The sequence below is a fragment of the Malaclemys terrapin genome, chromosome 13, assembly GCF_027887155.1.
Source record: "Malaclemys terrapin pileata isolate rMalTer1 chromosome 13, rMalTer1.hap1, whole genome shotgun sequence".
Classification (NCBI taxonomy): Eukaryota; Metazoa; Chordata; order Testudines; family Emydidae; genus Malaclemys; species Malaclemys terrapin.
In genome coordinates, this window is record NC_071517.1 from 41,293,579 (window position 1) to 41,309,726 (window position 16,148).

General features: G+C 51.9%; 1 protein-coding gene across 1 annotated transcript; it reads right to left on the reverse strand.

Annotated features, from left to right (window-relative positions):
* Positions 1-10,846: 10,846 nt before the first annotated feature.
* Positions 10,847-15,371, reverse strand: LOC128847384 (zinc finger protein 250-like). The gene is made up of 4 exons (XM_054046775.1): positions 15,289-15,371; positions 13,239-13,365; positions 12,619-12,732; positions 10,847-12,286 (listed from the first exon to the last, which is right to left on the reverse strand). Exons 2-4 carry the CDS (start codon positions 13,363-13,365, stop codon positions 11,349-11,351), a joined length of 1,179 nt encoding a protein of 392 aa, XP_053902750.1. The 5' UTR covers positions 15,289-15,371; the 3' UTR covers positions 10,847-11,348.
* Positions 15,372-16,148: the final 777 nt, after the last annotated feature.

A 16,148-nucleotide genomic window follows, 5' to 3' on the forward strand; every position in this document is an offset into this window, starting at 1 on the left:
CGGTGCTGAATTATTATGAATTACTGCGCTTCTTATTAATGAATGTGGTGAACATGAATGTGGTATGGCTTGACATGTTAGAATTTGCTAGAGGATTCTGGGAACAGGGCCTTCTGAGCATCACATGGTTAATGTGGAAATTCTCTATTCTGCATGTCTGTTCTGTTACCAACCTTTGTCAGTCAATATGCCCTCACTAGATAAAGAAAACGTATAAACACGAGATCAGTGAGCTTGACACATGCTGACCCAGGGCATGGTCAGGGAGTGGGGGGGTTGGATGGAGTTGGGGGTCCCGGGGGCAATCAGGGGGCAGGGGGAGTGGATAGGAGGTGGGAGATCCGGGGGGCAATCAATGGGCAGGGAGCAGGTCAGGGTTGGATAGGATAAGATCTAAACTTACCATGCACAGAACAATCGCCCTGTATCCCAGACTCTGACAGCCCCACCCCACTGTGTGACGTATTTTCCCTTCTAGGACATCAGAGGCACCTCGAGCAGACATGTGGCTCCTTCTCACTCCCCCTCACACTTCTTGAGACTGGGCAGGGGTTGGACACCAGGTGAAAGCCACGTCTCTCCTCAGCACAGTGTGGACAGGAGCCACATTTCTATTACTTTCACTTTGGTCAAGTTTACCTTGAGGTTCTTGCCCTGTGAACAAACCAGAGGATTTACCCATCCCGGGGGAAAGATTATGAACTTGTTACATCCCTGGGGGACTGGCTGCCTGTAGACACTGGGGATATAATATGGGCCTTTCACTGCTAGGTCTCTGCTTACCGTAGGCACTGACTTTTATTTTTCCCCAGAGGGCTCCACCCCTGCTCTGCCCTCAGGCCCCGCCCGCACTATGCCACTCCCCTGAGGCCCTGCCCTCGCTCCATCTCTTCCTGACCCCATTCCACCTCCTCCCCTAAGGCCTTGCCCTCTGTCTGCCTCTTCCCGCCCCTGCTCCAACCTCTCCCCGAAGCCACAGCCAATCTGCAGCTCGCTGCTCTCCGCCCTCCCCCAGGCACCTCCCCATGCCACCAACCAGCTCATTGGCAGCCCCGCAGAACAGCTGTGGCTGGTGGGTGCTGAGCTCCCCCTATATTTGTTCCATGGGTGTTTGAGCTCCGGAGCACCCATGGGGTCGGCACCTCTGCTGCTTATAGTCATGGGACCGAGCAGTGACCAAGTATAAACAGCGACTTACAATGAGACTTAGCCCATGTCCTGTTGTTAATGGGCAAGTCGGTGAGGCCTAAATTTACAGCAGTGGCCTAATTGTGGGTTTCTCGGTTTATCTCCTCAAAATACAGGAGTTCAGGGCACGTGTTCCACCTGCATTCGCAGCTGCAGCCGGAGTCAGTGGGCGCTGCGGGTGCCCAGCCCCTTGGAGAACCAGCCCCTCAGCACTTAGGTCAGCACCCAAATTTGGACCCTAAATCAAAAGAGATTCTTGACGTTTGGACCCAGCCCATCATTGTGCTCTGGCTCCTGTGCCGGCTAGCACGGCTGTTTGTGTCTCCTCCCCAGCAGCCGCAGGCACAGGGAGTGCTCCTGGGAGGGGCGGAGGGAGTGGGGTTGGGGCATGGACAGGCTGGAGGAGGAAGGGATGGAAAGGGATAGAGGGGGGTGGCCAGGGTGAAGCTGCACCTCTTGTACTCTGCACCCTGGCAAAGCCCCTTAGGACCATTAAACCAGGGATGCAGCTCTGGCTGGAGCTCAGGACTTGCCCAGCTGCTGCTAAGGTCTGCATTGGCCCTTGCAGCCACCGAATAGGGGCCTATTGAACCAGCGTGTTCCCTGCCTCAGTTTCCCTATCTATACAATGCTTGTGTGTTTCTTCGCATTACAGTCTATGGAGGACGAGGGGCCCATGGTGCTGAGCTCTTAGCAGACCCAAAAATTAAATTAAATGAAGTAGACCTGAAAAGCTTTCGATTCAGTGTCCCAAACCTGAAAGGTCTCAGCGTCCCACTGATGCCAAAGGGACCGGAGTGGGTAAAGTTACAGTCACAATTTACTGAGAAAGGGGCAGAGCACAAAAAGGTCAATGTCTTCTCTGTCATCATGAACTCTATTCAATCAGGTCTTACACGTCGATTTGAGTCACTGCAACGAATTTGTACCCTTTTGGGGTTTCTTTGGCAGTTCAACAGACTGAGTAATGAAGATCTACTTTCTGCAGCTGAACAATTTCAGCAGCAGTACAACAAAGAAATCTCTAAGACAAGGTCGTCTTCAAACCTCATCATCCCACATCATCCCCCCAAATATATTCCACGAACGTTAAAATGGGTTGCAAGCCAAAGGAATTGCTTCAAGAAATACTCAAACTTGGACTCTCTGGGGTGTTTCCTAATATCACAATTGCATTGAGTATTTTTGTCAGTTTGTCTCCATCAGTGGCTTCAGGTGAACGCACCTTCAACGTGTTGAAGCAGGTAAAGAACGATCATCGTTCAACTGTGGGACAAAAGCGTTTGAATGGGCTCGCCATGCTTAATAGCAACTGTGACATTGCACGAAAGCTACAATAACTAGTGCATTTGTACAGAAAAAGGCTAGAAAAGCATTTGCTAAATAAAAAAATATTTAAATTATGTCTCCCTCTTTTTTTGGCGCCTTATTTTGTTTTCATGTGTCGTCATTTTTTATTTTTATTATGGCTAGGGGCCTCAAAAGCTGGAAGTGGCCCGGGCCACTCTGGACCTCTGGGAGACCCTGGGCAGGAGCCAGCCGGACTGGAGCTGAGCGGACAGGCAGGGCAGGGAGCAGAGCTCTCCAGGTTGGCCCAGGAGACGCCTTGACTCACCAGGGCAGTGAGAAGCCGGGAGGCAGGATGTGGCGCAGGAAAAATGGCAGCCCAGGGAACGAGAGTGGCTGAGGTCCTCACTGCTCAGGCCAGGGTGGGCTGGGGCTAGACAAGACTGACTCTGCCATGAGAACCAGGCATATTCTCCACTGGGGTGAACCCAGCAGCGAGGACCCGGCAACTCGGGGTAAGGTTCAAGGCTAGATGCCCCCTAGGCTTGAACTGGAGCCGCTGGGGCCAGTGGCTGGGACTTCCCTGCGATGGAACCTGGTTCCGAGCACCCTCCTGGCAGTGTAGACACACTCCCAGGGCCAGGAAAACGGTCCCCACTGGTCCCCTGGACGGCAGCGCCGCACGTCTGTGTGAATTACTCACCGCTCAGAAGGCAAAAGGCAGGGACCAGCACTAAGACCATCTCCATCCAGGACAGAGCGCTCAGCCGGCCTGGGAGGGGAAAGGGGCTGGGAATGATTCATCTGCAGCATTTCTGGATGACAGCTTGTCTGCGCCGAGTGATGGCGTCCAGCTGCAGGATCAGCTGCGCGACCAGGTATTTTACACCTAAGGCCCTTCTTAAAGAATTTCCTAACCAGAAAGGGGTAAGGCTTGGAGTAAGGCCAATGGATCCATTTAATTTCTATTCTTGCATGCTTTGTGGGCCGTGTATGCAAGGTTCACCCCTTGGAGATGCAATGCAGCCACCTCTGGGGAGGGGCACATGGCTGTTTGGCAGCTCACAGCAAAGGGCAGGATGGGAGGTAGGTTTCTGTGTGGAGGTGACCCATGCGGGGAGAAGGGAACAAATTGTGTTGGGGTGCTGCAGGGACCCCAGGGGATAGAGCCAGGGACCCCTTGGGATAGAGCCATGTGGGAGAAGGGTATCAAAGGCATAAGGGGCAGGGTTGGCGTTCAGTGTCTCAGCTGGGAACAGCAAAGCACCAGAAGCGGAGATCAGCCCTGACTGTGATGGGAGAGCGCACCCTGTGGTGGGACATATTCCTGAGCTCCAGAAAGTGAAAGTAACCCCGTTACACTGCCCAGAGGGAGCCATGGCTGCAGAGAACCCTGTGGAAAGTCTCCAGGAGGAAGCTACATTAGGGTTACCATACTTCTGGATTTTCCCGGACATGTCTGGCTTTTTGGGCCTCAAATCCTCGTCCGGGAGGAAATCCCAAAAAGCCGGACATGTCCGGGAAAATAGGGAGGGAGGGGCCGGGGCTGCTGGGGCCGGGCCGGGGGCCAGGGCCAGCGGTGCTCGGCCGGGGGCCGGCGGTACTTGGCCGGGGGCTGGGGCCCCAGGGCCCAAGCCGAGCCAGGCGGGAGACGCCGGGGCCAGAGCCTCTTGGCCTTGGCCGGCCAGTCGTTCCCGTTTCGCTACCTTGGGTGTACTGAGTATGCTCACTCGAACTGAGCATGCCCAGTAACCTTCGTTGTAGCCATTGACCTCTCTCTGCCCTTACTTCTACTTACGATTTGCTGCCTCCTCTTTGGGGGGGTTTAAAAGGATTAAGGGGGCAAATCGCAGCGGGGGGCTGTCAGGGTCTGAGCAGGGGGCAGAATTTTACTGGCCTGGGGGGTTCAAGCTACTGTAGCTAGCGGCAGAAGAGGGGCTGAAGGGCAAAAATCGGTGGTGGGGGGTGAGAGCCGGGGTTAAGCCGGGGGCGGGGGGGAGACACTGCCAGACCCTGTGCGGGGACAAAACCCCCGTTTAGGGATGGGGGGGGGGGAACAGTGCCCATCTATAAAAAGGGAAATAAAAACAACCCAGGAAACTACAGACCAGTTAGTTTAACTTCTGTGCCAGGGAAGATAATGGAGCAAGTAATTAAGGAAATCATCTGCAAACACTTGGAAGGTGGTAAGGTGACAGGGAATAGCCAGCATGGATTTGTGAAGAACAAATCATGTCAAACCAATCTGATAGCTTTCTTTGATAGGATAACGAGTCTATGTGGATAAGGGAGAAGCTGTGGATGTGGTATACCCAGACTTTAGTAAGGCATTTGATACGGTCTCGCATGGTATTCTTATCGATAAACTAGGCAAATACAATTTAGATGGGGCTACTATAAGGTGGGTGCATAACTGGCTGGATAACCGTACTCAAAGAGTTGTTATTAATGGTTCCCAATCCTGCTGGAAAGGCATAACGAGTGGGGTTCCGCAGGGGTCTGTTTTGGGACTGGCTCTGTTCAATATCTTCATCAACAACTTAGATATCGGCATAGAAAGTACGCTTATTAAGTTTGCAGATGATCCCAAACTGGAAGGGATTGCAACTGCTTTGGAGGACAGGGTCATCATTCAAAATGATCTGGACAAATTGGAGAAATGGTCTGAGTTAAACAGGATGAAGTTTAACAAAGACAAATGCAAAGTGCTCCACTTAGGAAGAAAAAATCAGTTTCACACATACAGAATGGGAAGACACTGTCTAGGAAGGAGTACGGCAGAAAGGGATCTAGGGGTTATAGTGGACCACAAGCTAAATATGAGTCCACAGTGTGATGCTGTTGCAAAAAAGCAAACATGATTCTGGGATGTATTAACAGGTGTGTTGTGAGCAAGACAAGAGAAGTCATTCTTCCGCTCTACTCTGCTCTGGTTAGGCCTCAGCTGGAGTATTGTGTCCAGTTCTGTGCACCTCATTTCAAGAAAGATGTGGAGAAATTGGAAAGGGTCCAGAGAAGAGCAACAAGAATGATTAAAGGTCTTGAGAACATGACCTATGAAGGAAGGCTGAAAGAATTGGGTTTGTTTAGTTTGGAAAAGAGAAGACTGAGAGGGGATGTGATAGCAGTTTTCAGGTATCTAAAAGGGTGTCATAAGGAGGAGGGAGAAAACTTGTTCACCTTAGCCTCTAAGGATATAACAAGAAGCAATGGGCTTAAACTGCAGCAAGGGAGGTCTAGGTTGGACATTAGGAAAAAGTTCCTAACTGTCAGGGTGGTTAAACACTGGAATAAATTGCCTAGGAAGGTTGTGGAATCTCCATTTCTGGAGATATTTAAGAGTAGGTTAGATAAATGTCTATCAGGGATGGTCTAGACAGTATTTGGTCCCGCCATGCGGGCAGGGGACTGGACTCGATGACCTCTCAAGGTCTCTTCCAGTCCTAGAATCTATGAATCTATGAATCAACAGAAGGGATTTTTCCATCAGTGCAATTAATCCACCTCTGGGGAGGCAGTAGCTAGGGTGGCAGAAGAATTCTTCCATTGACCTCTCTGCATCTGCATTGGGGGTTAGATCGACCTAACCACATCACACAGGTAACTTTTCACAGCTCTGAGCCAATTTGGGGCTAACCAGAGAAAGCCAGTTGGGGTAGCAGAGACCCCCTGAAAGACCACATGAAGGACTGCTGACATCATCGTTATTACCTGACTCTGCACAGACTGGCCTAGTAACTTGGGGAAGGATCAGTGAGATGCTTATCAAACAAACTCTGTGTGTGCACACATGTCCGTCTGTCCCCTTCTCCCAGGGTCTGTCTGCAGAGGGAAAGGTTTGCCCAGTAGCGAAGGCACTAAGGCTACGTCTACACTTGCAGCTGTAGGAGTTAAACCTGCCCTCAGAGACAGCAGCAGGGAAAGCGCTGCTGTGTGTTCACACCGTCAGCTCCAACTGCAGTGGTGTGGCCACATTTGCGGCACTTGCAGCGGCTTTCAGAGCGGTGCATTATGGACAGCTATCCCACAGAGCACCTCTTCCCATTCTGATGCTGAGGCTGGTGGAATGGGGGAGGGAGGTCACGGGGCATCCTGGGTCCTGTCCCAACGCCCCGTCGTGCATTGCTTCGCATCCCAGCAGTCCGTTCACTTCCTTCCGCATTTGGTGCAGTCTTTCGACATTTTTTGAACAGCGCGCTCTGTCTTATAATGGATCCCGAACTGTTCAGGAATATATGCTGATGGGTCTCGCCAGCACGATATGAATGGCAGTCGAGTTACTCCTTAATCTACAAAGTGACAGTGAGGAGTTCGACGAACAGGTCAACACGCATAACGCATACGACACGAGATTGCTTGTGGCAGTAACGGACATGCTGACCACCATAGAACACCACTTTTGGGCTCGGAAAAAAGCACTGAGTGGCAGAATCACATCGCCATGCAAATCTGGGATGACGAGCAGTGGCTGCAGAACTTTTAGATTAGAAAAGCCACTTTCATGGGACTGTGTGCTGAGCTCGCCCCCACCCTGCGGCGCAACGACACAAGATTGAGAGCTGCCCTGTTGGTGGAGAAGCATGTGGTGATCGCAGTCTGGAAGCTGGCAACTCCAGACAGCTACTGATTGGTCGCTAACCAGTTCGGAGTGGGCAAGTCGACCGTTGGAGTTGTGTTGATGCAAGTTTGCAGGGCCATTAATCGCATCCTGCTCAGAAGAACTGTGACTCCAGGCAACGTGCAGGACATTGTGGATGGCTTTGCACAGATGAGTTTCCCTAACCGCAGAGGGGCGATAGATGGGATGCATATTCCAATTCTGGCATCAGACCAGCTAGCCTCCGAGTACCTTAATCAGAAGGGGTATTTCTTGATGGTTCTCCAGGTGCTTGTGGATCACTGTGGACGTTTCATGGGCATTAACGCAGAAAGATGCATGATGCACACATCTTTCGGATGTGTGCTTCATGCGCCTGTTCAGGAACCTGCAAGTCATGGGGGCAGCACCGGAGCGGCGGTATGCCTCCCACACCTTGTGGGAGGCATTCCGCAGCTCCTTCACTTTAACCCTGCACTGCACTGCAGTGTGTCCCGATCATGGCTCCTTTCGATCATGGCCCTTGATATCTGCCCGTAGGTATCATAATTCCTACAGCTAGAGCACAGCTGAGACTGGACAACCTCCTCTTTCCAAACGCTGATGAGTCCAGCACCTCAGCATTATTCCATGCTGGTGATCACCTGGTGCATGGAGGCAGGTTAACCCGGGAAAGATGCATTGAGAGCAATCCATGCGTCGCCGAGCAAACAGGAAGGGGACTTTGAAAATTCCAAGAGAATTTAAAGGGCGGGTCTGATGGTTGATCACATGAGGGCAGGGCAGTAGAGTTCAAACTGATGACCAGAGGGGCTAGAACAGGCATTGTGGGACACGTCCCGGAGGCCGATTAGAGAGCAGTAATAGACCAGGGCATCCACACTGGCACAGTGCGCTCCAGCCCGGGCACAGAAAGCTCTATGCTTCTCGTGGAGGTGGATTACCAGGAGCGCTCCAGCCACGGAGTCCGGGCACTCTACGTGCCTTGCCAGTGTGGACACCTCAGGAGTTAGGGCGCCCAGGGCTGATTCAATGCACTCTAACTTGCAAGTGTAGACAAGGCCTAAGTTACCCTGAGTAGACCCAGGTTCAGTTCCCTGCTCTGTGTGAACTCAGGAAGTCACTTATTCTGTCTGGGCCTGACTTTCCCTTTCCTAAAATGGGGGGAAGAGCCTTTTCCCATCATCTGCAGCTCCAGGCAACTGATAGCCTGCTGGGCAGCTGCTGCACAGGGAACTTATGGGAGCAGGGAGCTGATAGGGGGGCTGCCAGTCCACCCTGGTTCCAAGCCCCCACCAGCTAGCTGCAACGGGCTGCTCTTCCTGCAAGCAGTGGACAAAGCAGACAGCTGCCAAAGGACATTAGAAGGGAGCATTGCACAACTTGAAATGAGCATGTTCCCTAATTGATCAGCAACGTAACAACGAAACAACATTAACCGGGACGACTTTAAGTGAGGAGTTACTATATTTGCCTTCTGGTTTCTCAGATCTTTAAAATGCAATCTGAGCGCAGCCTAAAGTTTTTCTCTGCGACCAAGAAAGCCAGAAACTTCCTTTGTTTAGGAAAGGAAAGCCAAGAGTCTCACCTCATTACATGCTTCCAGGAGCTGGGGCTTTAACAAACACAACAAATACAATGAGACTCATTATAAAATCATGAGTGTTGGAAACACCGCATCTCTACACTGAGCCAGAGCTGCCTTACTGTACATGAGAATCAGGCCTTTGAAACATAGATATCAGCTTAACCTAGGTTTTGTCCTGTGAATTTCATATCACTGGACTTGGAAGGATTAGACTTTATCGGTTGATGTCTGTAAATGTTGATTTCAATGTACACACACAAACCAGGAAAAAATACTCCCATTGCTAATAACTGAAATTTACCAATAGGCCCAGTAAGAACAATGCTGCCTGATAACGTATTAGACATTGATTTAAGAATATTTCCTTTGCATGTTTTGACATGTGATGTTGACAATCTCTATTTTAATGGGTATGAAGCTTTAACTTTTTGAATCTGTCTCTACTGTCATTAAATAGTTATTGTCTGACCCAAATATTGTCTGATCCCGCCCTAAATCTCCCACCACTGTGAACATTTAAATTGATAATTGGAATGAAATGCTTAAAACCCAGATTTTTGTGCAACTGTGAAAGTTTAAATCAATAAATATAAAATTGCTTAAAATAAATATATGTCAAAATTATATATATATATATATATATATATATATATATATATATATATATATATATAAATGAATTCTACCAAGTCTGACTATCCCACCTTAGACACACAGCTCCTGCAGGCTCATCCTGACAGGGGGATGCCTCTGATTGCAGGACCAGAGCCCTAGTGGTACATTTTTCACTGAATGGTCCAGAAGGAGCCATGGCCGCAGAGAACCCCCTGGAAAGTCTCCAGGAGGAAGCTCCATGTCCCATTTGTCTGCAGTATTTCACAGAAGCTGTCACTCTGGAGTGTAGGCACATCAGCCAGTGCTGGGAGGGATCCGATACAGCCGTCTCCTGCCCTCAGAAACATGGTAGAAATCGCCAATCGGCTGAGTTTACAGGAAGCAAAAGGAGCAGGAGGGGACGGGGTGTGTGGGGAACACCAGGAGGCTCTGAAACTTCTGTGAAGAGGATCAAACCCCCATCTGTCTGGTTTGCCATCTGTCCCAGGCTCACAGAGCTCCCACGGTGGTTCCCATAGAGGAGGCTGCCCAGGAGTACAAGGTAGGGAATTGCTGTCACGTTTAATGGGCAATAACTTTGGATTTTAATTACAGGTTAATTTCACTGAAAGTTGCCTGGCACAGGCATGATGCATCATTCAGCTCTGTAAACCCTTCATGGTATAGGAGATGCTATCACCAGGGCCGGTGCAACCTATTAGGAGACCTAGTCGCCTAGGGCACTAGCATTTGGGGGGCATTTTCTTCGGCGGTGACCGCAGCGTCCGGATCTTCGGCCGCCCCAGTCATCATCGGCATTTAGGCGAAGGGAGCTGGGGCAGGGGGAGCGGGAAGGGCCGCCTGCAGCAAGTAAGGGGGGGCGGCACGCAGGGGAACTCCTGAGCATGCTGTCCCACTCTGCTTCTCTCCCTCCTAGGCTTGCAGCGTCAAACAGCTGATTGGCGCCACAAGCCTGGGAGGTGGGAGAAGTGGAGCAGCGACGGCGTGCTCGGGGAGGAGGCGGAGCAGAGTTGAGCTGGGGTGGGGAGCTGCCGCGGTAGGGGTGCGTCAGGGCGGAGGGGGGGTGGGGAGCTGCCGCAGGGCTCAGGGAGGGGACGGAGCAGAGGTGAGCAGGGGTGGGGAGCTGCCGCACAGCTCCCCGGGCGGGGGGAGAAGCTGCCACGGGGGAGGCGCCTCAGGGCGGGGGGGTGGGGAGCTGCCACACGGCTCCCCGGGCCAGAGGGAGTGGGGAGCTGCTGCAGGAGGGGGGAGCACCTCAGGGCGGGGGGAGGGGAGGGGGGCTGGGAGCTGCCGCAGGGCTCGGGGAGGGCGAAAGGTGGAAGTTTTGCCTAGGGTGCGAAACATCCTTGCACCGGCTCTGGCTATCACAAAATAAATGATCTGACAGAGTGGCAACAGAGAGTCTTTAACGATACCTAATGTGGGAAAATGTCCTCTGAGATTCTGATGGGGATTCCTGAAAATCTTCATCATATAAAGAATTCTACCAATCCCAAAGGAGCAGACACATCACCCATGAAGTTAATGATACTTCAGTTCTTACCCAAATACCCGCATACAGCCAATTCTTGTTAACGAAACTACGATTTATTAAAAGAAGAAAAGACAGTATTAGCTAAAAGATCATTAGACATACAAACGCGAATAGAGTCCTTAGGTCAGTTTCACCATAGAGATGGCACGTTAGAATTGAAGAGAGTCTTTTTCAGAATCATTTCATCACGTTCTAGTCCAATGTCCAAATGCTCAATATCAGGGCAGTCCAGAGGGGACTGGAGATCTCAGTCTTACGACTCAAACTCGCCCTGAATAAAGCTTAAGAAGATCAGAGATAAAAGGATCAGGTCCCAAGAGTTTATATAGACATTTTTGCAGCCTCTCGTCAGCAGGCAGTCCTTGGGGGAACAATAGGTTTTGGAAGTAACCTCCTACTTCACAAACATCACAGGTAATAAAACTACATGGATTAACATAAGGTAATTATCCATAGAGCCATTCATAAACAGTTTACCACAAACTTTAAAGAGAGAGATATATACAATGACATTATTACACCCAAGTTTAATCTAAATGTTAATATTTCCCTCTTGTATGGATTGCTTGATGTTTAACAAGGCCGGACCTCTGTGTGAAACCTTTTCCACAGTCTAAGCACTTGTGGGGTCTCTCTCCTGTATGGATTGCCTGATGTCTAACGAGGTTTGACCTCTGTATGAAACCTTTTCCACAGTCTAAGCACTTGTGGGGTCTCTCTCCTGTGTGGATTGCCTGATGTGCCATAAGATTTGATCTTTGTACGAAACTTTTCCCACAGTCCAAACATTTATGGGATTTCTCTCCTGTGTGGATTATCTGATGTTTAACAAGGGTTGACCTCCGTATGGAACTTTTCCCACAGACTAAGCACTTATGGGATCTCTCTCTGGTGTGGACTACTTGATGTTTAACAAGGTCTGACCTCCGTATGAAACTTTTCCCACAGTCTAAGCACTTATGAGGTCTCTCTCCAGTGTGGACTGCCTGATGATTAAGTAGGGTTGATCTCCGTATGAAACTTTTCCCACACTCTAAGCACTTGTTGCTTCTCTCTCTTGTGTGGATTGCCTGATGTGCAATAAGGTTTGACCTCCATGTGAAACTTTTCCCACAGATTAAGCACTTATGGGGTCTCTCTCCAGTGTGGATTGTTTGATGGTTAACAAGGTTTGACCTCCATGTGAAACTTTTCCCACACTCTAAGCACTTGTTGCTTCTCTCTCCAGTGTGGATTGCCTGATGTGCCATAAGATTTGATCTTTGTGTGAAACTTTTCCCACAGTCCAAACATTTATGGGATTTCTCTCCTGTGTGGATTGCCTGATGATCAAGTAGGGTTGACCTCCGTATGAAACTTTTTCCACAGTCTAAGCACTTATGGGTTCTTCCCACAGAGGTCCCCTGTGATTCCCCGTGTCCAGGAACTTCCTGCTGTTGATTCCACTCCTCGTTCTCACTCACTCTCTCGTCACCTGCTGGGAGAGAGACAATCCAGACAGGAGTCATTGTGCTGGGAAGAAATTAAGAGGAATAGCAGCAAGGAAAAACCCACCATACTAAAGCTGCACAGACGGAGCAATTGGATTCTGCCTCCACATCCCACCCAATCTTTCACAGAGAAAGAAAGTTGGGAAGGAAACTCCTGCAGGTAACAGGATAGGTGGAAAGTGATGTCAGTGATATCTGCTGACTGCAGTCCTGCCCTGGGTGAGATGAGGAAGGAACTAAGGGCAGTTATTGATACTAGATTTTTGGGATTCTCAACTTTTTCATTCATTCCCCAGATGGTTTGTGTGTCAGTCCTCACCTGTGTGGGCGCCTCTCGGGATATCACTTTCCTCACAGGCCTGGAGATCGGGCACCCACGGCTCTTCCCCTCGTTCCAACCGGGTGATCAGGTCAGGTTTGGAAAGGGGAAATCCTGTGCAGGGGGTGAAATCAGAGCAGTTCAGGGTGTGTGGAGGATTGAGAGAGCGTCTGTCAGAAAGGACATTCCGTGAGTGGAACCTGTCCCTGTGCTGTGCTGGTGAATGTGGAATCTAAGAGGACGGGAACGTGGTCACTGAGCCTCCAGGGGGGAGGCAGACGTCTGGGTAGGTAAGGGGAATTGTGATGCACACCCAGCTCTAGTGTTAAACCCCTGCCTATTTCTAAACCTGCGGATCCCAGAGCCCTCCACATGGCTGCAGCTGTTCCAAAGGAGGATGGAGAAGAGGGATTCTGTGAGAGACCGAGAAACGACACAGACAGGACAATACACGGCTTCTCCACCTTGCAAGCTAGGGGGGTTGGGTGGGGATGATTTAATATGTGCCTTAGGTTTTGACACCCTGGTCTCATAGGAGAGTGATGAGGGAAGAACCTGACCGGTGTCAGACATGCAGACCCCCCCAGCTTCCAGTAACCAAGGGGCCAGGAATCCCTTACCCAGCGAGGTCACCATCTCGTAGTTCTCCCGCATGACATCCCTGTAGAGGGCTCTCTGAGTGGGGTCCAGCAGAGCCCCCTGCCCCTGGGTGAAATACACGGCCACCTCCTCAAAGGTCACCGGCATCTGAAACAACAAGAGTCCCCCACTCAGCACCTGCTGCTCCAGCCACAATCCCGCTAGTCAAAGGGGAGGAGGGCCAGAGAAGCAAAATCCTTCCCCCACCCTGCTCAGAGCAGCCAGGAGGCTTCAGGGGGTGGGGAGAAGGTGAGAGCTCCTTGTCCCCCCAGCACATGGAGCAGGGCAGAGTCTTCTCATTTCTCACACGCCTGCCACCCACAGGCTGAAACGGGAAGCAGAGCTCTGAGCCAGGGAGAGGGACAGGAATCCCAACAGCTTCCCTTCGTATTTCACAGCACCCTCTGGCCAGTGGGGTCAGGCTCCAGCACTGGGAGTCTGGTCAGTTTTCCCAGCCCTGCCCAGCGGGGTGTTTCCTGATTCAGAAATACAATACCCTTCCCCCACCACCAAAAGCTCCCTAAAAATCGCCTACCTGAGCTGGCTCCATCACAGCCATTTCCCGGCCAGCCCCCATTAGAACTAACCCTACCATGTCCCTTCTAAACCTCCCCAGAACAGCAGCTCTGAGCCAAATGCTGGAAAAAGAGCAGAATCAAAGGAGTCACTTTAGGGCACTGCCCCACAGTGTATTGTAACCCCTCTAGCTCTCCCCTGTCTCCCTCAGGTCTCCCTCAGTCGTGAGGTGCTCAGCAGAGTCAGCAACTGGCTTTTCCTCTCTCAGCTCCTCCCCTTGTTCCCAGGAGAGCTGACTGCCCCGGGGGTGCAGGGAATGGATCTGGGCAGGGCTGGGAACCTCCCTCCCCACTTCTTGCTCCTGCTGCCCTTCAAGTCTATCCGCTCTCCCTTTTTATCGACTGCCCTATTGTCGTGGCCCTTTGCTCTCATTAGGCAGCTCAGCCACTGACACTGGTAACGGGGGTTGAACCCGGCTGTGTCACTGAGGGCAGCAGCTCTGGGGTTCACAGACACAGGGAGCCCCTCCCCTTGTAGGCCAAACTCACCAGCCGGTCCCTCAAAGGGGCATTTTGTACAGAGTCATTTTCCTGCCTGGCTTCAGACCTTTCCCCAGGTCTCTCCATCACCTGGAGGCCTAGGCTCAGGGGCTGGTATAGTTAGAGTGGTTTCAGCCACTGGAGAAAGTGCCCCTGAGCTGGTCTCAGAGGGGTATGAGGAAGCAGAAATGTTCTGAATGTTTTCTCTGAATGCTGTGTATGTGCCTCAGTTTCTGCATGTGTTACTCAAGTATCAAGTGGTGGGATACAGGTGTGTGATCACTGCAGAGACCTCTACAGGGCGGGTTGGGTGGTGCTTAGGGGCTGGGTCCTGCCCCGATAGTGCGGGGGGGGGGGGGGGGGGGGGAAGAGCTTTCCTCCCTCAGCCCTAGGTTCACCCTGTGCCAGCTGTTCCCCGTTCTTATCCCCGGCTCCTAGTCCCAAGCAGGGGGGCTGAAACAATCCGTTCAGTGGGAGGCACTGAGAGCCATTGAACCAACACGGCTGTTACTCTGAAACTTGTCATTGAACCAAACTGTAAACCCTGGATAGGATGGAAACCCCTTCAAGCCAGGGGGTGCGGCAGGTCCCCACCAGCCTAGATCCAGCGCCTGTGCTGCCCCCACCACCCTGGTTGTGCCCATGGGCCCCCTCCTTCCCCGGCCCCCAAATAGGGCCCCCCACCCTGCATTCAGTTTGGCCCCTGACCACCTTCTGCCCCTCCCTATTTGCCCCCCTCAGATCTCCCTGAGCTGCAGCCTCCGTCCACAGCAGCGCGGCCAGGGGCAGGGAAACAAAGCAGCGGGGGGCAGGTAACATGATCCTGCCCCCGCCCCTCAGGTGTGGCTCCCCCCGCCCCGCACACAGCGGGAGGTGTCGGCAGCTATCCCGGGCCCAGGGCGGGAATCGCAGCCAGCTCCGCTGGGAGCAGCCTGGGGCCAAACCTCCCCCTGCAGCCCGGGCGCGTCTCTCTTACCTTCCCTCCGAGCGGGGCCCCCCTGGGAGCCAGAGTCCCCGCAGCGGCTGCGAGTCACTTCCTGCTGCCGGGCCTGAGCCCAGCGATCGCTCCCCCCAGAGCCGCCTCCCAGCTGCTCCTGGGTCCTAGCGATCAACCCACCGCGCTGCAGCATCTCTGTGTCCGGCTCCTGTTCCACTCACAGGCTCTAAGGTCAATGGGGCCCATCATGAGCATCTAGCCCAGGAGTTCTCACGACCAAATTTTTGGTGGCCTGAGAGTGCAGCCAGAAACTCTCGCTGGTGGCCGCTCTGACACATTTTCCTAAAATACTGAATTAATTTTAGGGGAAACCAGTAAACATGCACAGAGATAAGCAGGGGAATGGTCCCACTATTGGGGGAAAACTTTCCTGACTTAAACACCCCCCGGGTAGAATCGAATAGCAGAAGGATCTGAGTCCTCGCTGCCTCTTCCTTCACCCAGAGCCTGCTTCACCTTGCGGGCTCCCCTTCCACTCTCCTGTGTGGAAAAGTCCTTATAACCCTGACAAGGCTGGGCCCAGGCTTCCTGAGGGGCTTGCCCCCCAACTTGGTCATGACCACTCAGGAGATGGGCTAGAGTGTCCCCACTCCAGGGCACTTCCTCCGCTCTGGACACTTCCCTGGCCATTGTCTATAGTTCAATACAAATGCAATTTACAAAACAGCAATTAATTAAAAAAAAATCAGGACACAATTGGAAAGACAAAAGGAAAACTCTTAGCCGCACTCTGCAGGGCTGGATTAACTTTTTGTGGGCCCGGTGCCTAACCTATTTGTGGGCCCCCATGGGGCAAGGTGCAGGGGGCGGGATGGTCAGTCTCCAAAGTGAAGGGCGGG